Genomic DNA, 24,548 nt, shown 5'->3' on the forward strand with positions numbered 1-24,548 from the left:
CACACACACACACACACACACACACACACACACACACACACACACACACACACACACACACACACACACACACACACACACACACACACACACACACACACGCACACACCTTGTCAAGTCAAACATTTGCAGTTTGATACCAGCTGCATACCCAAGAAAAACAATAATGTCCAGAGTAACGTCTTGCACGCACGAATGAAAATGTGTGAAAGTGATCTGAGTTGGAAGAGACTCACATACATTTTTCAAACATCTTACATCATGAAACTCAACACAACGGATTCTTATTTGTTGTTTTCTCGTAAACAAATCACACCGCGTGGAAACAGGCTAACTCACTCGGAGGTAAGGAGAGGTTACGGGTTTCCTACATGAGTCACTGAGAGACTCAGGCGGATAAATGAGTATCACACGTCGAGCCAGAGCCTGAACATAAGGCCTAATTCATTCATTCATTGTTTTATTTTAATGCTGGGTGCTGCTGGCTATGTGGTCTACCTTGAATTGTCACACTTTTAAGAGAATTAAGCCTAAATCCAGCCGAAGAGGGAAAGACTGACACAAAATGGGGCTAGTGCGCCAGAATGCTTTTTTTTTTTTATAGCCTGAATCAGCATTTTAAATCGGAAATTTTCCAGAGAACGCAGTGGAGAAGCCATTCTAGACTGAATTGGTCATTTTGTGGTGAGGGGAGCGGTTTGAAGCCATAATCTGTGAAACCTTTAAGACATGCATAACTTTGCAGCAGAATGCACCAGCCAATAAGTCATCTAACCATATAAATTGTGGAACAAGGCTTTAAAAGCCGTCATGGCTTTGATCAGGGCCATATAGAAGGGATTTTCACAAGAAAAAACTATGATTAGACATAACAAACTGAACCAGAGAGGAAATTTGTTGCATGTATGTACATACACTCATAAAGGCCCAATCAACCTTAAAATCCCTGGGACACCTGTGTGTGTGTGTGTGTGTTTTTTGTTTTTTTTTATATTAGGAGTAACCAAAATGAATAACTCTGTGCTGCAGACAGATATCTTCCCCCAACCAAAAAACACTCTGAGCAAAGGGATTAAAAGGGGTTTCACATGAGTGCCCTTGGGTCACTGGAGCTCCAGTGCGACAAACAGGCCTCACATACACACACACACACACACACACACACACACACACGACTCTGAAACACCAGAAGGGCTTAGTGAGCCTCATGTTATCTATAATGGAGGCTGGAGGAGCCACAGACGCTGGCAAACATACCCTCACAGACATTTGTTTTCTGAGCTCTTCCTCTTTAGAGCACATTTATGTGGAACATCACTCCTAAAAGTTGGTCACCAGAGGAGGAACAACTAAAACGTTTAGCAACTTGGGGACATCGGACACAAAGACTATACTGTTCTAGGCCACTCCCCGGCTCCTCCCCTGAGTGGTCCGAATAGGAGAAATCTTATCTGTTAAAACCTCATGGTTTGGAGGATATGTAAACATGTGCAGTGCATTAACGTGAATACAATGTTGGTGCATTGTGTTACTGGGGACTTTAAGAGTGAATTAACTGGTACATGTTTAAAGACATATTTGATTGGTGCTAGAGCATGCAGCACTTTTTGTTGTATCCCTGTAATAAATAGCTCAAAGCACAATATGCTCTTCATCGACACAACGGCACTCTTTAACCCAAGCGCTGCTAGTTTGCGTCAGACTGCATATTGTATTCCAGATTGTCATTAAATGCCCTTCTGCTGAGAGCTGCAGGCTTTTTCTCCAAGGCCCTCTGTGTGCTCACCACGCAGACATAAGTGGTATTTGTTCAGATCTGGGTTGACAGAGGGGCAAGTGTCCACCATTTGGACGAGCACTTCTGGGGATGGTGCTAAAAAGCAACCAACGTCTGAACAAATGTGGAAGAGGGGGGGAGCTCATTAGCCGCTCTTCTGTGGGTTTAACACAAACGGGTGAAGCTGCCGCTGACAAACGGTCAACAGACCTGCGCCCGAGTAAACACTCTGCAGAGCAAAGGAAGGATGCACTTTGGCGCTGGAATCAGCAGAGCGCCGCATACGATTCGAAATGCCTACAGTTTCGCTACAGTACAGTTTCTGTTTAAACATAGGTTTTAAAAATCAAAACCATCAGGAGCACAACAGATTTCTTTTTTTGACCTCACGAAGAGAACACATGCTCATTAACTCTTTCTTCCAATAAACAGCCCAAAGGAACACAGCTGGGGAGTAGAGGGAGCGAAAACGGCCACTTTAAGGGGATATTACCCCAAGTAATCTAATTGACCTCCATGACATGGGTAAAGCTGTAAAACGTTCCCTTCACATTTAACTCTTGCACGGTGTACATGCTAAATCCACAACGGCTGAGAAACATAAAGTATTTTCAAGGAGTGGGGGGGTGGGAGACCACATTGTACATTGGGAGGCCTGATGCATTCATGCCGCATGAAAACAATGAAGGGGAATCTGTCGTAGCAGCAGAATGCTTAATCCTTTCCAGATTTACCCATCAGCATCAAAATCTATTATTAGCCATCTTGGCGTGTCTCATTTACCAAGGACACATTGTTTGGTCGTACTGGTTGGTCGTTTTGTTTCAGAACATCATTTCCACATGTTAATAGAATGTAATCCTCAAACTTGTGGATTTTGCTTCTCAACCGTGACCTAACATGACCAACAGGCCTACGATATCTGATCATCCTCTTTATCAAAGACTGTAGCCTCAAACACACACAAAGAGCTCACCAAAAGTCGTATTTGCACTCACAGACATATGGAATAAAGACAAAGTTGTGAAAACGCCTCCCTTGTTGCACAACTTTGTTTCCCCACAAACTTGGTGAAAATACTAAAAGAATGTATAAAATATTAAAATGAAAATATCACATTTTTATAACTTTGAGGAATGTTGCTGCAGTAAAATCAGACCGCAAGAGACAAGCAGCAGGCAAACAGAAATGTTAACAGGTTATTCTGCTCACTGGGACTAACCTGACATACTGCATTCTGTTGTTCAGTCAAACCTGTTGACTGGCAGTGACTGAACTCTGAAACTCATTTGACTGTTTAAACAAAAGCATTTCGTTTTTTTTATATTATCTAATCTGCCAAAACGTTTGGCTCCGTCATAAAAATAAATAATAATGTTAACCTGAGCCGTGAACTAACAACACAGACTGAGAGCAGGTGTAGCCTGACGTGGCCCTTATATAATTATACAATTAGCTTGCATACATATCCATGTATCTCAAATCCTCACCTATGAATTATGTACTTAGAAGTACTTAGCAGCATATCATCGCATGCTCTGTTTATTGGCACAGAAGAAAGAAGTAAAAAGGAGAGAAAGAATAGATAGATAGATAGATAGAAATTAAATATCTACTGTATCTGCTTAAAATTTAAATCATGGCATCTAAAGTTATTAGAAATAAAAAAAAAAATCAAGATACTATTCATCAATACAAAGGACATTATGTTTGTGCCGTAATTCTTGGTAAGCAGTCACAAAAGCCTATTTCTTTATACATAAATGTTGCTTATCTGTCACTTATTTCTTATGCCTTCAGAATTTCTTTTAAATTGACAAAAGTCAAACGTTAAAAGTCAAAAGAAATAATCATGTAGGTTGTTTTTTTTGTGATCAGCTTATAAACTAATACAGGAGGTCTGGTCTAAATATCGACATAATAGCAGTGATGTAACATAAATCCTTTTGGTATGCAGAAGTGTAGTTCCAAGCCTACACACTGGCTTTACTTTATACTTGCAATTTGTTTGTAGATTTGTAAATCTGCTGGTATTCTGTAGCTCATACTATAAATTGTGTCCTGTGTTCATATCTGTCTGTTTAAAAGTTTTGTTTTCTAATCTAAAAACAAGAGAGTAAAATTATATTATTTTATAAATGAGTGTCTTGATAAAACATGCCCATCTTTAAAAGAGATGAAAATATTGTGAGAATGAAAATGTATTAAAATTAAAATCTCATCACTGCCAGACAAAAAAAACTAAAGAGAATGTAGCCTACATGTAGTTAAATCTTTGTTAAAACAGATTGTTTCATAAGAGTTGTCTTTCTTTGTAAAATGTTTGTCTTTTTCTTCTTCTTTGTCTAATAAATTCCTGTTTTCTGGTGAGCGAAGAGGAGTGGGCTTCTTCCCCCTTCATTTAACTATGCTGACAAATCAGGAACTTTTCTTACCTTTGGGTTGCAGAGGTCCAAACCAGACTGAAGTTGTGTATTCCTCCCAAATCGTTTTTGCTTGTCTCTCTCTTCTGTGCCTGTAGGTAAAATCGTTGGATTCCTCTTGAGGAACAAGGCTGGAAGTGTCGGATGATCCAGGTATGAACTGTGCGAGACAGACAACAAAACATATTGGCCCCACTTCTCTGCTGTGCTGTCAAAAGAGGCGCTTTGTGTTTCTTTTTTGTAATAGTGTGTGTGTGTGTGTGTCAATGAGCGGGACTACCGGTGGAAATATGATTGTACAGAGCCTGTCAAAGATATCCCTGCACACTGGGAAAGTCAAACACAATAGACTATCAATCAGCAAATGTGTTCTTCCCTCCCAACGCAGGGAGCTCCACGGAAAAATGTAAAAAATGACAATGATCTGAAAACTTCACCGAGACAAGCGGCATGAAAAAACTCACCCAGAAAAAAAAGGCTCTAACAGAAAGAGGGAACATTACTGGAGAACTTACCTTTTTTTTTTTATTCTGGCAGTCACCTTCTTCCTCTCACTGAAAGCCGCTGGTCACTTTAGTTAGTTTATTATAATTTGGCGCCTTGTTGTTTTCCGTAATATTTCTCAGAGGTTTGACAGTATAAGTGGAATGTTAAGTATGACTTTGGTATGAAATCAACGCACTACACTGGAAAACGAAGGGGGAGGGAAAAAAAAAAGACTTGCAAGGAGGAGCCATTGGTGCGCGTCAATCAACAAGCTTGAGGGGCAGTGACTTCACTCCAGGCCCCGCCCACCCAAACCCTGCAGCTTCCTGCCCTAAAACCAGTCTTCAGTACACATCCACCAGTCTGTTAGAATTGATAACTGATTCAACTGTACATGAGAGCAGTTTTCAAATACTGATACTTTTATTCCAGTGTTTGGAAGAAGTACTCAGATCTTCTACTTAAGTAAAAGTAAAACAGTGTAGAAATACTCTGTTACAAGTAAAAGCCATGCATTCAAAGAGTTACAAAATGTACAAAAGTATCAGCATAAATATATATTCATTATGCAGAACGACCCATTTCAGAATAATATAGATTAAATGACTGGACTATAATTATTGATACATTTATATGTACATTACTTTAATGTTACAGCTGGTAAAGGTGGGGCTTATCTTTACAAATATACAGAATGCTGCCAGGTTGTGTAATTTATAGTAATACATTCATTTTTTCATTATATTTGGTATTAATAATCTGAGTCTGCAAAGTAACTAAATAGATCAGATACGAGTAAAAGCGTAAAATATTTCATTCTGAAATATAAAGCTAGTGGAGTAGAAGTATAAAGTAGCATCAAATAGAAATACTCAAGTACCTCTAAAGTGTTCTTGAGGACAGTACTTGAGTAAATGTACTAGTAGTTATTTTCCACCACTGCACTTTTCTTACAAACATTGTATTTTTCACTATTGAGAATGTCTATATCACTATAAACAATATAAACCTGGACCTTGACCACGTCCATCCAGAAACAGCTCCTTCTGTTGGTCAGCAGTATGGTTGCAACATTCGAACAGTACTGAGCCACTAAAAGCAAAGCTGCTGCCCATGCAGATGGTGTAAACAAAACCACTCACTCTTAAATGCACTGACTGTATTCATTCAACCTCATAGAAAGACAATAAAACTTTCTGAATTGGAAAATGATTTGATAAATAAATTAGGATAATAGCGATGCAAAAGAAAATACAATTATGTAAAGCACTTTCACTTATAACTATAAGTAGAAGTTTGCAGGCTTAAAACCAGATTTCTAAATTGTCCAAGAGGCACAATTATGTTGATTTTAAGAAAGTGCTGTAATTCGTTTCAGGTTAGAGTGTAAGAATTACGACAGTGATCTTGGCAGTTGTTTAGTAGGAATTAAAGTGCTCATATAATGCTAATTTCCAGGTTCATAATTGTATTTAGAGGTTATATCAGAATAGATTTACATGGTTTAAGTTTAAAAAAACACCATATTTTTGTTGTACTGCACATTGCTGCAGGGAGTGGCTGAGAACGATGACGTTGAGGTCGTGTGCTAGTTTGAGAGTTATTCCGTAATGGCGGCGGAGAAAGATGCGAGCGAAGCCATTCGGTTCGTTGTGGCAATGCTGCCGAATATCCAGAAATTAAAGCCCGAGCAAGAACAATCTTTGCTGAGTTGTGTTGGTGGCCATGATGTTGTGGCCCTCCTCCCCACGGGGTTCGGGAAAAGTTGGATTTTCCAGCTTGCTCCGTTAGTGGTGAAGGAGTTGGCTAAGGTGAACTCTAGCGATGCTAAGCCAATAGTTGTGGTCGTCTCCCCCTTCCCCTTCGAACAAACGTTAGCGATTGGTTATGGTAGATCCAGAGTGGCTCTGGGCAGATCCAATAGTTTTAAACTTCAACAGAGTACCCGCCTTCAAGGAAGTTAACACTTGTCAATGAGAGAGGCCAGACTCTCTGTACAAATGAAACGTACGAGAGTCTGGTAGGACCAGGCTAACAGAATGAGGCATCACACTTCAATTCCATCTTTGTTGGGAGTCGCACATGCAAAGTAGCTAGGTAAGGACTACTACCCAGTCAGAAGCAAAGTATGAGGGTGTTGCAGCTAGGCGAGCATTATAACATGTGTTACAAAGTGACGCACGTTCGTCATGGAAGGCTGTTTAGAAAAGTTTGTGAACAGTGTTTTCTGTTGGAGATGGTAAGTCCCTTTGGGGTGGACTTTGGGCTTTTTCAATTTGTAAACCTATAACATGCACAAAAAAGATATATAACACAATAAAGGAAAGGGTAAAAGCCAAAAAGCATAATATGAGCACATTTACAGAAAAAGACAATGAGGGAAGAAGAACTCACCTTACAGCATCTGTCCAGAAGAGCTGCCAGCTTCAGGCTTCATTTAAGCTGCGAGTTTGGACAACTGCCTGAGCAGGTTCAGGCAGAATACACACCTCTCAAGGCACTCGGCTTAAACAGGTTTTTCATCCCAAGTGAAGCTCTCCTCTTCAACATGTCAGACAACTACTGTGTGGGTGTCTCTCAAAACCTACAGCAATCTGCTGGCTCATAGAAGATGATTCTGTCATAAAACTTATTTAACTGTTCTAACAGGTTACCAACACCTACAGTACAGGGCCTTAAAGAGGTATTGGGGATGATTTTGTTGTCTTAAAAATGGCAGCACAAACAGACAGGACATGCAGGGGGAGAGAGAAGGGGATGAAGTGCAATAAAGCTCTCTGATCCAATGCATCACTTAACTACCGGATGCCCAAAATCCATTAATTTTGATTGCATTATTTTAATATTTAAGCATTTTGGGCCACAGTCACTACAAAGTTAGTAAGTGAGAAACAAGAAAAAGTTGACAGAAACATATATTCCTACAAAATGTTGACTTCAATGGAAATTATTAGTTTAGTTTATTATATGTATTTGTCAGAAACGTACTATGTACAAAAACATTAAACTCATACTAGGAGAAGAGATGTACTAGATTTAGCTGCAAACTTATTTCCATCTATAGTCCCTGGGCCGTAGACACAAACAAAAGTGCAATTAATACAAATACAAGTTCAAAAGTTCACATGCTTTATTAAATAATATAACAATAAGCCTAAAAATGCAACAAAGGCAGTGTTCAGAAAAGAATACATTTTACAAAATGTTGGAACCAAAAAACACATAATAGAAAAAAACCTACAGGAGCACAAGTCATCTGAGATGGGCAGGGAACTATTCTTAGATTGAATGTGTAGTCACAAAATCACAATCACAAACACCAGATACTAAGAACTAAAGACCCTCCTATTTCAAAATATGACACTTATGTGTATGCCACTTTAACAATGCCTGATAACTGGTTTATTGGTATATTAAATAAACAGCAATACGATACAGCACAACAAAGCCAAAACACACAGTTGAACTTCTTTTAATGATGTTCGTAACTTTCATCATTGAGGTGTACCATCATCCCCTTAAAAAAATAACTTAACTCTCTCCAGTCACTGAAGTCCTTTCAAGTAATGTGTGTCTGTGATTAACAGTAATTCAGAGGTTTCCACTCAATTACCGGGAGAGAAACCATGACTCTCCTGTGCCGTGCTGTGTAATCTCAGATTGAATCCCACGCCCATAAAGTTGACAGCGCAACAGCAGGGATGGTCACGTTCAAGGAACCATCATTCGTTATCGCTGTCTATCACAGGAAGTGTTACAGGCGAGTCCAAAGAGTTGTTGTGACATGGTTTGGGCGTGTTGCATACTGGTTTCAGTGGAAGTAGAAAATCAGACAAAGATCTTTCTGTTATTCGCAGGCAATTTTGCCATCAAAGCTGGAGAGAGCGATGGCGAAGGCCTGCACGGCACACATCGGGTACTTGAAGTCCAGCGTGAAAATGTCATCAGCTATTCGTCCAAATTGCATCACAATGTAGTCCACTGTAAAAGGCAAGGAATTGTTTAAATAGCAAGAAATGAAAGAATGAATTTTCGTTTGTTGAAATTAAAATATTATAGGATAACATTAAGTAATGAAATGCCAAGTGAAAGTTGCGCCAGATGTCCCTAACCTTCTGCTTTCTTTGTGTTTAATTTAAACACCGGTCGCATTGAGGAACATTAACCGGAACCTCTGAGCAACGTTACATGCTGAAAATCGCAAGTTTTGAAGAAAATTTGAATCGTGCAACAGGGCAGGCCGGCTTGGTTCGGAATGATTGTAAAGATTTACAAAGAATATGTTTACGGCATTTACTATCTAACTGGGACGTTTTGGGACCGATTTGTTATGGACAAAATACACACAGTGATACACGGGTAAGAGCAAATTATGTTTAACCATGTATCCAGCTAATTAAAATAGCTTACGTTACTGTAATGTGTTAACAGTTAACTTTATTTAATATTGTATGTGGCGCTTTCTTTTGCGGGTTGCCAAACAAGTTCCTTCCCGAGACTATTTTTGCAGAGCCATGCTTGCTGCGTCCGGAGCTTAGTGCCGCCCAAGACGATTGTGATTGCTTTAAAAGATGCCAGCAACCTAGAGCGCTTTTCTCCTAGCCATGCTAGCGGCTCTGTGAGTCTACAGCCATGCTAGCGGCTCTGTGAGTCTACAGCCATGCTAGCGGCTCTGTGAGTCTACAGCCATGCTAGCGGCTCTGTGAAGCTGTACTGAGACACATCGCTGCTTACAGCTAAATGTGAATGTCAGCATGCTAACATGCTTAAACTGACTATGCTAACATGCTGATGTTTTGCAGATAATGTTGACTATGTTGACCATTGTAATTTATCATGTTAGCATGCTAACATTTGCTGATTAACACAAAACTAAAAATAAAGCTGAGGCTGCTGGGAATGTCATTAGTTGTGCATGTATTTGGTAAGCGCTTACATAAAAAGATTTGACCACAGAAAAAGTCACCAAAGTGATACAATTAGAGGTGGGACATTGATATCTGAAGCAGATTTAATGGCAGTCCATTCAATAGCTGTCAAGTTAAGTCAATTTTATTTATATAACCCAATATCACAAATCACAAATTTGCATCTGTACAGCATATGACAGCCTCTGTCCTTTTCGACCCTCGCTTCGGATAAGGAAAAACTCCCCAAACAAATCCCTTTAACAGGAAAAAAGGATTTTTTTACTAAAAGCCAAATCCCTAGAGCCATGCGATATTATTTACCAGCACAAAGAACATTATGTTATTATCCTCTGTGCTGTAATATCGAGGTGAGCTCTCACAGAGGCCGAGTTTTTTTTAAACATTCATTGTGATTGATTGATAATAACAACAACAACTTCTTTTTCTGACCGCTTTTAATGTGTCACTTATTTCTAATTGGGTCCGAATTTCTTCTGAATTGACCAAAGTAAGTATATATGTCGTTTTTTGTGAACAGCTAATAAACTACCACAGGACGGGTGGTATTTCAAAATATGTGTGCACACGGAATGCTGTATCATGTGGACGCGCCGACAGTGATGTTGTCATTACTTTGAATTCCTCATGGGGGAGACAGAAACTACACACTATAGCTTAAACATTTAGTGGCGACAAAACTGAAGTGCTTGTCTTCATCGATAGATTGAAACTGTTGGTTGACAATACTCACCGTCTTTGCTATGGACTATCTGGAAGTTTTTGATGGAGGCCTGGGTGACCCTGCCGTTAAAGTTGAGAACATGAGACGCAGTTTCTTCGTTCCACACAGGCGTCTTGTTGTGAAGCTCGATCAGATTGTCCATCTTTCTATACTGGTGCCTTACCAACAAGCCGTCACAGTCCTGCCAAGAATTGGCAAAACAAAAGTCCGAAAAAAACACCAGCAAAGTGTCATATGATTTTACATCTCGGCCTTGTGTTCCTCTCATAATAAACAGACAACATATCATAAATCTAGCTGTAAGCAGTATGGATATCATTTGATGACATTGTGCATAGCAGCGGGGGATTCTGGGATGCCTAATTTGGTAATGAAATGGGTAGCAACCACTTGCTTTGTCTCCTTTGTGTCTCCTCCTTTAATTCCCCCGAAGAGCCATTTCCACAGAGAAAAATGTGTGGGATTTTTTTTTTTCTTTGGAAATGATTTTGCTAATGAGTCATCTGATGGTTTCATGCACATGAAGTAAAAATACCCACAGTTCGATATGCCTACTTCATCACACTTTTAAATAAATATCAAATTACACTTTCTGGTGTAACACCCTGGTGACCTGGTCTATTCAGCATTTTATTCTGTTCATTTTGCAGTTTTTATGTTCTACTCAAAGCAATACAACAAAAAATACAAAAAAAACTATCTCACATTCCGTGGTCGTAGAGGCACTCGTTCATTGTTCTTGTCCATTCCTGGAATGACAACCGTCATCCTTCTGGGTCCTTTCATCCCTAAGACATTTGTTTCCTGATGACAGAAATAATTAAAATCAAGACGTTTGTCAAATATTACGACTTTTGTTTTTAAATCAAATGTACCGTGAAACATTATTTGTGAAATTCAATGTAGATCATTTATGATGAGCTGTCTAATAACTTACATAAATGATGCCTGCTAGTTCCTGCCGTGCATTAGACAAGTCTGGAAGAGCTCTCTCTGGATTAAGAGCGTTGTCAAATATGGTGAACTTAGTCCCCATTAAATTGGACCTAGATAATATATTAAATAATTTAAAAACTCACGGTAAATTAATACTTGTCTGATATTACACATTTCGATTGAATATTGAATGAATGAATGAATTATTTTTGCAGTGTACCTCAGCTTTCCAACAAAGTTCTCTCCACCTCTGGATAAATCTGTGGCATCAATGGAAATGAGGTAATTTGAAGTTGCGCATTTCTTTCTTTTCCTCCCAGCCAACAGGAAGGTCTACAAAGGGAAAAAAAGCGAAATATTCCTGTTACATTTAAAGAAAGAGTGAAATCTATTATACACAAAACCCTAACCATGTTCATTTCAGTGCTAAATGAACTAATTAAATGAATGGAACTACTGACAGAGTTCTTTTTCATCTTGTTTAATTGTGTTTTGGTTTGTTGATGTACTCTTTTACTGTTGCTGTGATTGCAAAACATATGGATACAAATATCTGCTACATTCCCAAACTATCTTATCTATCAATATCTATCTGCAATAAAGAGGAAATCCCTGACCTTCTTTGCGTTGTCGAGGTGGAGGTAATACAGAGGGTAGAGGCTCTTGTCCACCCCTCTCTGGTCTCGAGTCAGTCTGCATTTGACGGTCATGCCCTGCGGAGCCGGATCCATCACAAAATTCTCCAAGTTGTCAAACTCAATCTCAGGTGATGGAGATCTGGCCTGCTCACAAAGCATGAAAATGTTCATGTTTAATCTATTGATGAACTGTTGGTTTGCTTGTGTGACATTAAATTACTAAAATGTTTGTTTTTTAATTATGTGTGAATTGTGAGGTTTGAGATACCTTTTTCTTCTTCCCTTTGCCCTTTTTCTTCTTGGATTTTTCATCTTCAGAATCATCGCTCTCTTCTGCCTTTGCTGAAACATACAACAAAGATGGTTAGATACTTGTCAGTGACTCAAAAGGAGGACAAATGCACTGGTGAACCTGCCTTTCTTCTTTGTCTTCTTGTCTTTGTCCTTATCTCCTGATATTTGGAACAAGGATGATGAGCCGGCGGTGGATTTCTTCTTGGATTTGACTGACTTTGTCTCCTCTTCACTCTCATCACTGTCTGATTTGGCAGCTGCTCAAGAGACAGGTGTAAAGTTAAGACTTTTGGTTGAATTTGTTAAGAACTCTTACCAAGACACATTTAATTGTCTAAAATAAAGCAAACATAAGATGCATGTTGTACTATTAAGTCAGCTAAGATGCAAGGTCCCATTTGCAATAAAGGAGGTTCAATGGGAAAACCATTTGAGTTGTGTCAGTTAGGCTTATCATAGTCTCTATCGACGACGTTTCATTTCTGGGATTGTTCAGGTGCTGCCAAAAATTCTGCCTGATGTCCCTAATTTTTTGTCAATTTTTTGTTGGCATTCTAAACTCCAGTGTGATTTATAAGGACTATGGTTAACTGCTCCTCAGATCTCTGCAGGGTAAATCCAGACAGCTAGCTAGACTATCTGTCCAATCTGAGTTTTCCATTGCACGACTAAAACAACTTTTCAACGTACACGTTCCACCAAAACAAGTTCCTTCCCGAGGCTATTTTGCAGAGGCACCGTGACTCCGTCCGGCACCTAGCACCACCCAAGACAATTGTGAATGGTTTAAAGAAATGCCAATAAACCAGAGCACGTTTTTGGACTAGCCAGACTCTCCTCCGCAGCGCTGTGGAGGAAGGTCTGGCAATGCGAGACTAGGCTTATCAAAATGCAATCACCTTTCTTCTTGCTTTTTGAGTCTTTTTCTCCGTTTATCTGGAACATTGAAGCTGGTTCTTTCTTCTTGTCCTTCTCCTTTGACTTGGACTTTTTTTCTTTTCCATCAGAGTCCTTGTCCTCTGAAAAATGACAAATAAATACAATTTTAAAAATGATATCTGTCCTTGAATGTGATACCAAACACATAGAATCATGTGAGCACACACTGAAGAATTTAATCTTTCAAAGGCAAATCATGTAAATCTCATTCCTTTGTGTATTAGACAGCGGAGAAACTAAATCAAACTGTGATCAACTTGCAAGCAAGGATTTAAGACCGGGACAGATTTGGAAGGGCAGCTTTTTGCGTGTGCTCAGTGTGAAATTTGCTCTCACTATTTTTTCCCTCTGTTTTGACAAAGTCTGACACACGTTTTGTATCCTCAAAACCTTGATTACACTAACGATATTGTCAACGCTTCCTCTTAAAGGAATACACCACCGTTTGTTGAAAAAGGGTCATTCATTGTCTCCTCTATAAAAATATTGGTGGGCAAATGCATTTTTGTATCAGTGCGAGCCCCGCAGGCTGCCGATATCTCTGTGCCCGAGTAGCAGTGCTTCGGCTGTAGCCTACTTCCACCCAATATAGTCCCAAGTCAATATCTACCTAGGAAATCTTCTAGTCTTAATCTGCATTTCTATTTTCTTGTTGTGAATATGCAGGCCGCAAGAAGTAATTAGGGTTTGTTTTTGTTGTTGTTGGGTCACTTTTACTCACGACATGCTAACGGCAACAAAGGATTCCATTCATTATGCTAAGCTAAGCTAGCAACGGCGGCGCTGGACTAAGACAATGCATGCAATGAGACAAAAATGCGTTTGCCCACCTATATAAATATAGAGGAGACGGTGAATAACCCTATTTCAACAAACGGTGGCATATTCCTTTAACTCATATCTTGACTTGCTGACTGGTCACTGCTCAAAGCTGTCTCTGCTCCCTATATAGTTTTGGCATTGATGAACTTTAGGAAATGAAAAAATGTGGTTAAAACTCTAGACTAAGCATTTTAGTCGAGTATGTCTAGTCACAGGTAGAAATGGCTTTGCCTTGTTCGTCTAAACATTAACTAGTCATACAGTGTGTGCCATTTCTTCCCCAAACCCTTTGTCAATATAGTGACTTAAAATAAAAGAGAATTCTCAATTCACAAAAACAACACAACAAACACAAAACTGATATTGTAAAAAAGACTAGCTACAGCAGTTATATAACACATGCCATAGCTATTAATGATATAATTAAATCCATTTCCATGGGTACCATTAACAGAGCACCTGGCTTTCTTTTACAGGAGGAGCAGGGAGACACAAACACAAGTTAGAGCAGGTATTCCTGAAATGACTGACAGCTGATGTGAGGTGGAGAAAGGTTAAATTAAGCTGAGAGGCAAAAGCTCTGGAGATAATCCAAACAAAGTCATAGAAAAGAGCAGCAAATTGTAGGTCAAGTCAAAGGAATAATGAGCTACACACAAAAGTTTTCCCTCTCCGCTGTAAAAGACAGGTCTGTCATGTTCTTATAGTTTGTTTTTTTCAATAATTAGTGACATTAGTGCCAACATATTTTTGTTCCGGTTCACTGAATGAATGTTTAAGACTTGACTGGTCTAAAGCCATGCTATCAGCTCTGTAAAGCTGTACTTTGGCACAGCAGTGCTTTGAGCTAAATGCTAACATTAGCATACTAACATGCTCACAATGACAATGCTAACATGATGATGTTTAGAAGGTATAATTTTTGCCATGTTCACCATCTCAGTTTTATGTGCTAGCATGCTAACATTTGCTAATTAGAACAAAACACAAAGTACAGCTGAGGCGTGGTCACTGTAACTGGCAGCCACAGGCCAGGCTGCAATGTAACCCTATGAGGCAATTGTGCATCGTCAATTTGGTCCACTAAAAGTTTATTTTGCCACTGAAATGCTTAGTTTATTATTCTAAGTGTCTCACAACATTATGGAAAGGATCCCTACAGAGATAGGCCTTTAAAAACCGAATTTAAGACCTTTCTGTTTAAGCAAAAAGGTTGAGAAGACGACCTAAAATGGCTTTTCCAAGTTTTATGTCGTTTCTGTCGACTTTGAATTAAGTGAATTTTACGATTATTTACATGGAGTCTGGTGGCTTTAGCGAACGCAATTTTGCAGATGCTTTTATGTTTAAAAAAAGGATCTTACTCTTTAACAGAAAGGTCATTCTCTTTAGAAATCCTTTCCATAATGTTGTCAGAAACTTAGAATATTAATCTGAGCCTGTCAGTGGCAAAACAAGCACTTTTGTGATCGTAAATACAAGCTGGACAATTGGCCTATTAACTTACATTGTAGCTTGTTCCGCCGCTGCAGACTGCAGCGGTTTTGCTTAATACTGGACCAATGTTAAAGATTGTTGTTCTCATCAGTCACTTAGACACAAAGACATAGGAAAATAGGGTCCAGGTGGAATAAAATGGTAGTTACCCTTTAAGTGTAAAAAAATTGGGACCTACAAAACAGCCTTGGTATGTACCAAAACTTTGAGTCACTGAAGTGGAGAACACCATGACCTCACATCCCTCTTTCATTTTAGTTCTCAAGCTGGAAAAAGACTCAAAGTTCATTAAGTCATTCAAAGTCTTTAATTATTTCTCACCATAGTTGCAATTTAGCAAGCTTGTTGGCTAATCAGTGTTTTCTAATTATTATATAGTTATACTAACTGAGAATGTGTTCTACAGTTTGGAAACGTCTAACATCATTTTCTCCAGACCTCCTGCAAAGTGAATTTTCTACAAAGTGCTACAGAGGAGTCTGGCCAAAACCTTTGATTTTTAACTGTACATTTAGAATTAAGAGGACATTATCAGAATTTGACCGTTGCAACAATTTGATGAGATTTTCCACAGTTAATTACTTAAGGAAAGCTACTCCCCTGACTGCCGTGTTTTGTTGCCCCTGCTACCAAGTCAGTGTTTCCATTCAATCACTATTACACAATAAAAACATTTAATCCTCTTAACAACCTGAGTCTGGTCTCATAACTGGGTATTTCCCAGAATTCGGGCCTATTTCTGTCCACAGGGTGTAATTCTATTAAAAACAAATTAAATCTAATACATTTTAGCACCACTAACTAATATAAACAAAAACAAGCCTACACTTTTTTATGGCTGCTCTTACTAATGATTTTAACACATTTTATTGGTGTTTTGTGGTACAATATCTGTGTTTTGGTGTTGTCCGCCACCAGAGTTTTCACATGTCATGCCATATCTCAAACATTATTTATCACAAATTAATTAAAAGAAATATGAATAGGAATTAAATGTTACCTGAACTAATAAACTATATGCACAGATTAAGCATATGTATGCATTTTGTACTTTATTTTGCTCAATTTCTACATGTCCCATGGTTTAGCCGTCATTATCAACACGATCTGCATAAAGGCACTTTCCTACTGTTTTTTCATCAAAAGTTTATTTGGTAGCCATGGTAACCTAATATCATAGTGGAGCACATGGATTTCAAGCTGCAAGACTGATGCCTTGATGTCCAGAAAAGTAAGTAAATCTACTCTTTATTCTTTGTGTTGGGCATGTACACTTATTATGCGTCATTACCATATGTGTTGTATTTCTGTATTTTTAAACATTTTTGGATTATTTTTATCACTTTAATAGTTAAAATGGTGTACATTACATGTAGAAAGCTAGCTGAATTTGATTAGTCATCATGTTTGCTAGTAAAGCTAGTTTTTTGACAAAAATGTCATTACCAGCACAGTCATTACCAGCACATTACAGCTTGTGCTGGTAATGACATGGTGGTGATGACGGCAGATACATTAAACATACTGTTCTTTAAAGAATTAATATACATTTACCAATCAAAAGTCACTATATTTTAAATGAAGTAATGCATTTGTTTTTAAAATATTAAATTAATTCATTACAATTGTTGTGTTTAGGTGTGACATGGCTCCAAAAGCAGCCGCCCAAAGGTCCAAATCATACAGAAAACGTCTAAAAGATAATCCTGAGAAATATGCACAGTGGCCCTCATTTATGAAACGTGCGTACGACCTAAAACAGGCGTACGACGGGCGTATGACGATTCCTACGCAAAGCTCGGCATTTATCAATTTGGACGTGAGCGTAGGCTGCGATCAAATCTCACGTCTGGTCTGAACTCGTGTACGCAAGTTCTCGAGTCAGTGTGGACTTGCGGTGCAGCATATAATCAGTTTAACAGGAGAAGGAGAAGTCATCAGTTGATCACGTATCAGCAATGGCAGATCTGGCTCTTTTAGAAGACCTCTATGCGCCGGTCTGCAACAGTGTTTTAGCCTGGGGGGTTCTGCACAACATCACACAGGAAGACACGGTGCCATAAATGTAGCGATGGAGCCAGATGACCCGATGCCCAGAGAGCAGTGTCCAGAACAACCCCAACTGAGGGCTATATGAAGGAGACAGGATATTATTCCTCACTTTTAAAAGGTAGCCTATAGTGTTATGTTTGGCAGTGATATTCAATACAGGAAACATGACGATGCACAACATTTTTATTTATTCTTCAGGTTTTTGTTTCTCTTTCAAGTGAATGATTTATTTCTGCCATTGACCAAGTTATTTTGGCTTGTTTTTCCAGCCCCTCTGCTGTCAGGAGACAGGGTCCAGCACGGGGGGGGGCGGAGGACACGCGCTCTCCCTCAGCTGTTGCCTCGTTCCGACGAACACGAGTAAAATAAAAGACACTGCATAAACTCCGCTACCGTGTGTTTATTTAATTATAGGTACACCTACATGTAGGCCTAATAGATTGCAATAGAAGCCTGTATATTACTATTAGGACTACAGAAAATGTGTCAAGGATGTATAAATTAAATAGGCTAAACTTCAACTGGAGTCCGATTTACTACGGCAACACTCTTGACCGCATCAGTGATCTCTTTTCATCCCGCATTCTTTCTACAGCCTTTAATACCAGTTTTCAGGCTGCCAAATAGTACACACGTTAGTGCAAATGAACCAGAGATATCAGGGTTTCAATCTCCACCTCTGAAAAGTTCTGCTTCTCAGCCGGATTACGTCTCGCCATTTCGTAAATTGTAGGGGCGAGGCCTCAAAACCCAGAATATATTGGGGCGTGATATTTAAATGACGATCGTTTCCAGCCGCCGCATTTATCAATGTACGACCATTCTTACGCTCGGATTGGTGTGATACGAACGTTTCATGAATCCCACGTGAAGCCTGTCGTAAGACGATTTCTGCACTCATATCTGCGCTGGTTTCTACGTTAGGTTGATAAATGAGGGCCAATGTGTATCATTGGGGTTAACCGTTTTTTTGGCCTCTGAGAGACGACATCCTGTGGTACAGGCATGAAGATTTCCTGGGGCTCGTGCCACAGCCAAAACCAGTCACCAAGAGGCATATGATGCTTGATGTCTCTGTCTGGAATAAAGTATCGTCCATGATGGATGAGAGGATGGAAGTTTGACAAGTTTTTGTCTGTTTTGTGGAAGATTTGGTATCAATGACATGTTTGTGGTGTTTCATATTTTAATCAATTGTTGAACAAAAAGTTTAAGTAAACTGTCAGATTAGATTCTAGTTCTTTGGTATAGTTAATATGACTAATGTGTTATTTCAGCGTTTTACCTGTTCTTGACTGCCCTCCTGTCTGTTTATAGTCTGTTTAGACTATATTTATACTGAACCAATCCTGTTCACAAGGAACACAGTTTATGTTTGGTCTTCCATATTCAGATTAAACTATGTTTTGATGTTTAAACAGATTACTAGCTGTTGTTTTTTTTGTTGGTCTGAAGTCACTTAGGTTAGGATCAGTGATTTGTCATCACCGCAACAAACTGTCATTACCAGAACTGCAATGTCATACATATTTTTGCCAATAAATTATGTATACATTACAAAAACAACCTACAATTATATATTTCTGACAATGTTGGACAGTCTAAATGATCACTGTATTAAAAAGTTTTGATGTATGGCATTCACTTAAAATAAATTTATATTCCAAGCCAGGGTAGATGGATTAATCAGAAATGTAGATACTTAAATGATTATAATTCACCTTGCAAGTAAAAATCAACAATCCCATTAAATTCAAGATAAAATAGATTCCATGTGAAACCACAAAATGTTTTAAAAGCACTGATTTATCATTTAAGTTTGATTTTTTACATATATTTGATGATGTGATGGTAATGACACATTTACTTGACATAGTTAAGAAAATGGCAAAAAATCATAAATTCCCTTATCTTATAGTCTTAACCAATCTCATAACGTCGCTCCTGACTAACTGATAATTTGATGTATACAAATTAGTCAAATTGTGAATTTTAATTTTCAAAATTGCAGCAACCCAATTTGGCCCTTAATCTGAGAAATGCCCAACTGTTGTTTAGATTAATTACACTGTTAATGCCTTTAGAAAATTGTTTTCCTGCTTCTTGCCATACCTTTAGATTTAGATTTCTTTTCTTTGGCAGACGTTTCAGAGCTGTCCTTTGTTGTCTTTTTCTTAGTCTTCTTTTTGGGGGTGTCTTCATCATCATCATTATCGTCGTCATTATCTGAGCCTGAACCTGCAAAGACGGAAAACATATTTGGAAGACTTATGTTTTGTTTTATTGATTACATTTGATTTAAGAGTTCATTTGTATGGTATTTAATTAGAGTTAGGCCTTAAAGGTTTTCATTTTAAAACTCAGAGAGTCACTAATGACATACCTTTCTTCTTTTTTGGAGCACTTTTGGCTTTCTTTTTTGGCTCTTTCTCCTTTTCTTTGTCCTTGTCTGGTTCGTCTTTATCTTTTTCTGGTTTCTTTTTCTTCACCTTTTTTCCATCTATAATGTTGATAAGGAAACAGCAGTGGGGATATATCACAGTAGAGCTAGAGATACATGCAAAATATCAGTTTGTTATTGCGGGCTTTGTAGGAAATGCTTAAAATATTATAGAAATATCATCTCTTCAGAGTTGCTCACTTTGGATGGCAGGACTGTCCTCATCGGATACATTTTCACTTTTCTTTGTCTTTGTTTTTTTGGGCTTGGCCTCTTTTGCATTCAGCTTGGCTTCTGTTGTGCCATTTGTCTCTTCTTTCTTCTTTTTTGGCTTCTATGGATTTTCTTTAAAAGATTCAAAACAGATTAGAGGTGAGACTTGTGGAAGAAGGACAGGAGATCAGAAAAAAGATGACAAGGAACTGGACAAAATGAAAACTGGGAGACATAAAAAATAATCCTGGAATAGAACAGCATTTAAATATATAATAATAACAACTCACCATTGCAAAGTCAGATGTGAAGGGAAGCAAGGGCCAGAAAGTGAAAGAGAAAGCAAGAATTGTATTGTACAGCTATCAATATTATTTTTCTAGTAAAAAATATACAGTAACTTACTAATTTAATGCTGAATTGTCCACATGCAATTTTATAAAAAATACCCTAACATCAGTGCAGTAAGACAGTCATATATGTCATATTGATAATGTAAAAGCTTCTGGTAAAGCTATATGTTCAGTTGCTGATATCAGCATGTATTTATGTTGTAAGCATTTCCTTGAATCAAATCATCTTTTGCTATTTTTGATAATACAGTTTTGGAAGACCCAAAAAAGGTTTTTAAACTATTTTATGTAACTTGCTCAAGCCTCGTCCTATGAACACTAAAAAACGTTTTATTTTTAAAACGTTTTTTAGTGAGGTCACAATCAGAAACACACTTCACATCACACATATTAGACACAAGATGGCAAGTCAATTACTTTATGAAAAAAATACATGAGTTAACCACCAAAGACAGTATAATGAGAGCCAGAAAATGTATTTATTGACTCTTTCTTGTTCTCTTGTCTGTTCTGTATCCAAAATAAACGTGAACATTCTCTCCAATTTGCTATTTCTTTCTACATCACCTGCAATATAACCTTTCATCTTGGCCGTTTGATGCAAGCTAATGGAAAAGTCCAAAGGGGTCTCAAACCCCTGACCCTTAGTCCTCCGACCCCCCCCCCCATTCAATGCATTCTTACATACATTTGTCTATATGAGTATGTTTGAATATGATAAAACAATCAAATATATCAATGTTATAATAAATAAAAAGAGAACCAAGATGTATTTGTATGAGGAGTCTGGAGACTAAAGTACAAAGCGACAGGAACAACGTGTCACTGACACAAGTCACAGAGAAGGAGGTCAGTGTGATTGCGGCCGGTGAAGACAGGAAAGGTAATCCTATTAGATGTAGATCCTGCAACCATGGAGGTCTATTTGTGTTCGCAGACAATCCACAACTCAGAGTTACAGCAGTACATTTGACATTTGTCATATTGTAATCAATTGTTGTGTTAAAGTTGTCCAATGTCATATAACACTCTACCAAAAGGATCATATTTGTTATATTATATTTTTCTTTTGTAGTGTTCCGCTGTGTATATTTTGTAGAATTACACAAAATTACACACAATTTGAAAAAAAAAGTTTTGGTTAATTTCTGTCTGCTGTACTTTTCAAAAATCATTAGATTTTCTTTTATCATTTTCAAATGCTTGGTTATAACCGTAATCAAAGCTAATCTTTTTTAAATAATGTATCTGAAACTGTAATAGTGACCTTTATGCATTGCTTTGTAAATTCTGGATGACACATAGATTGCATAATTATTGCAATTCACTGGGAGGATTTGGATTTAACAAACACATTTATAAAATGATGATTCAGTAATCACCTACAATAATGCGTAAAAGGGAATTGCATTAGAAAGGAAATGCTGTTGCATTTGGTTTGGACGTCACCCCAGTAGCACTATAAGTGGTTTGGGTAGCTGGATTACTTGTCTTCAATCCACCATTCATGCTTTTGCAGATGCATTACTCAGGAGACGAGTGCCATAAACTTGGAAATCATCAGTCGAGATGCAACATAATGTCAGATATAAAGTCTGTCCAGGCTTTAGCTGCCTAGAGAGATGCTTTCCAGTTTTGAAGTTCTGTCTGAATATTGTCTCTGGTGGATCTCACTCTGATGAAATACTTCCCATGCTGGCATTGGTATACAGAGCAGTTATCTCACATGTGGGTCAGAGATTATTGTTTACATAATCATTATTCTAAATATATGTGATTTAGATTTAAGTACCTGAAGTAGTCTACATTACTAACTAAACAGAAGGTAAAATGTCTGACAAAAAAGATTGAAAAATGTCTCATGGATGCATTGCTTCCCATCTCTAAACTCTGCATGGGCAGTCCAACTGTAAATATTATTGTATGACAGCAAAAAGTGTTATTTGACTCTTTTCAAAGTAACTTGTATCCCTTAGGTCTCTCTTCAAATAGCATTACATGTCATCATCACACATGTAATCAGATTATATTTGGTAGTCAATAAAATAAATCCACAAAACCACAACCCTTCCCTTTTACCTTCTCTGCAGACATGGCGTAGCCTCTGACTTCTGCTCTACCACTTCTTTTTAGAGGTTAGAAAATAAAAAAGCAGACTTCTCAGTGGAGATAATAAAAGAGTGGGAAAGCCCTGTACTCACTGAGTCTCCATCAGCAGAAAGTTGTTAATAGGATTTATGTGTAAAGCCATCTGCTCTGTAGAAACACGTCAACGGGAGAAACCAACAAGGCTCGGGAGGAGGGAGACTTGTCTATCACGTGTGTCCGATATCCACAGACTTAGCACTCATGTAGAAATTACATTTAAATAAAAGATCTACCTGAACTTGCAGCTGTGGGGCTGAAGAAGAATCCATATCCTCTTGAATCCTGAGGCAAAAACAATTATAAACACATTAGTAATTAAATTTAGTGATATTAGCTGTAATTTCATTATTTTTTTATGTATAATTACATAAAAAAAAAAAAAAAAAAAATGTATAATTGTCTCATTTTGGTGTCAACTAAATACTTAATTTACCTAAAAGAGAGGCATTAATTTGCTATAAAGTATATGATCTGAATCCCACATCTGAATAGGGCTGTAACCAACTATTACTTTCATTAGCAATTTACCTGTCAATCATTTTCATGATTAATCGATTAATTGTTTGGTTCATAAAATGTAAAAGTAAAGCCCAATTTGTCATATTCATATTGCTTGTTTTGTTAGACCGAGAGTCCAAAACCCAACTATATTAGTTTATTGCCATAAAGGACAAATAAACCAGCAGATATTTACATTTGAGAAGCTGGAACCAGTACATTTTGGGCACATTTGCTCAAAAACAATACATTGATTGTAATAAAAAGTTGCTGATAAATTTTCTGTCGACTAATTGATAAAAAAAACCAAATAGTTTCATCTCTAACCTGGAACCACCCGCGGCGCTACCATCTGCCCGGGTGGGCCTGGGCCCACCCATTTTAGGTCCGGGCCCACCCATTTTGACCCAGGCCTATAGTGAGTAGTGAGTGATTTTCATTCTAGCAGTTCATCCAATAAGCAGCCCGAGGGAAGCTTTGAGTGAAAGCTTCTCAGCCAATCAGCGGCTTCTACCCCACTGTGGCCTCTTAAGCCCCGCCCACAGGCTGCATCATCACCAGCAAGTGATCCAATGAAATGAATGACGTTGCGCGCAAGCTTTTCAAGCAAGCTCAAAAAAAAAAAAAAAAAAAAAAGACACAGACGGTAGCTATTAGCTAATATGAAACGCAAAGCAGCTCGTTTTCATTTAAATTCAGCAAGAAACGCTCCGAGGAGCAGGAGGAGGACATTTTAAGTAACACGGTTACAAGTGACGAGTTACCATCCTGCTTGGCCGCCCTCTCCCCATCAAGTCCTCCCGTAGCCACCCCCCCTACACACCAGCAAGGCAAGTAGGGCAACAGTTAGGCTAACGTTAACGTTAGTGTCTGGCTGTCTGTATGCAGGGGGAACCTGGGTTTTTTTTGGCTTATTTTAACTGGCCCATCCAGTTTTCTGGAGGCCCACCTACAATCAATATCCTGGCGCCGCTAGTGCCTGGAACCTGGGTAGGTTAAAAAAAGGCTCAAATAGCATGTTCCCAGACAAAACAAATAATTACCTACATACAAATTTTTGCTGTACAGTTATATTCAATATTCACCTTTGGCATTCACAAATAAAACACCTTGCCATACAAATACAAGACAATACACTCCATCCACCCATCCACCCATCCACCCATCCACCCATCCATCCATCCAGCCAGTGTCCATTTTTTGCCAGCCAAGACAGTGTCAAAAGCTTCTCATCTTCAGCTTCCCATAACTCAGTGAACTCCGTGGTACAAATTGTCATTCTTACATTAACATTTGTAAAGTTTTGTCTTGTTGTGTGGTAATGCTGACATACCTGTCCTGTGTCCAGGCCTCTTTCACACTGTGACGGTGGAGGGGCAT

General features: G+C 38.4%; 1 protein-coding gene across 1 annotated transcript; it reads right to left on the reverse strand.

Moving 5' to 3' along the window:
* Window positions 1-8,037: 8,037 nt before the first annotated feature.
* Window positions 8,038-24,548, reverse strand: LOC114553690 (tubby-related protein 1). Its single transcript, XM_028575028.1, has 14 exons — window positions 24,502-24,548; window positions 22,904-22,952; window positions 20,158-20,290; window positions 19,900-20,016; window positions 19,629-19,754; window positions 13,106-13,225; window positions 12,329-12,463; window positions 12,181-12,254; window positions 11,892-12,056; window positions 11,495-11,607; window positions 11,276-11,384; window positions 11,044-11,142; window positions 10,348-10,519; window positions 8,038-8,667 (listed from the first exon to the last, which is right to left on the reverse strand). The coding sequence occupies exons 1-14, from the start codon at window positions 24,546-24,548 to the stop codon at window positions 8,534-8,536; spliced, it is 1,593 nt and encodes a 530-aa protein (XP_028430829.1). The 3' UTR covers window positions 8,038-8,533.

Source organism: Perca flavescens, chromosome 4 (genome assembly GCF_004354835.1).
Source record: "Perca flavescens isolate YP-PL-M2 chromosome 4, PFLA_1.0, whole genome shotgun sequence".
Lineage (NCBI taxonomy): Eukaryota > Metazoa > Chordata > Actinopteri > Perciformes > Percidae > Perca > Perca flavescens.

Coding starts and splice junctions, on each gene's coding strand:
- LOC114553690 (XM_028575028.1), bottom strand. CDS start 24,548: ATGCCCCTCCACCGTCACAGTGTGAAAGAGGCCTGGACACAGGACAG. Junction 20,291..22,903: donor CCCCACAGCTGCAAGTTCAG/GTAGATCTTTTA, acceptor GAAAATCCATAG/AAGCCAAAAAAGAAGAAAGA. Junction 12,255..12,328: donor CAAGAAGACAAAGAAGAAAG/GCAGGTTCACCA, acceptor TGTATGTTTCAG/CAAAGGCAGAAGAGAGCGAT.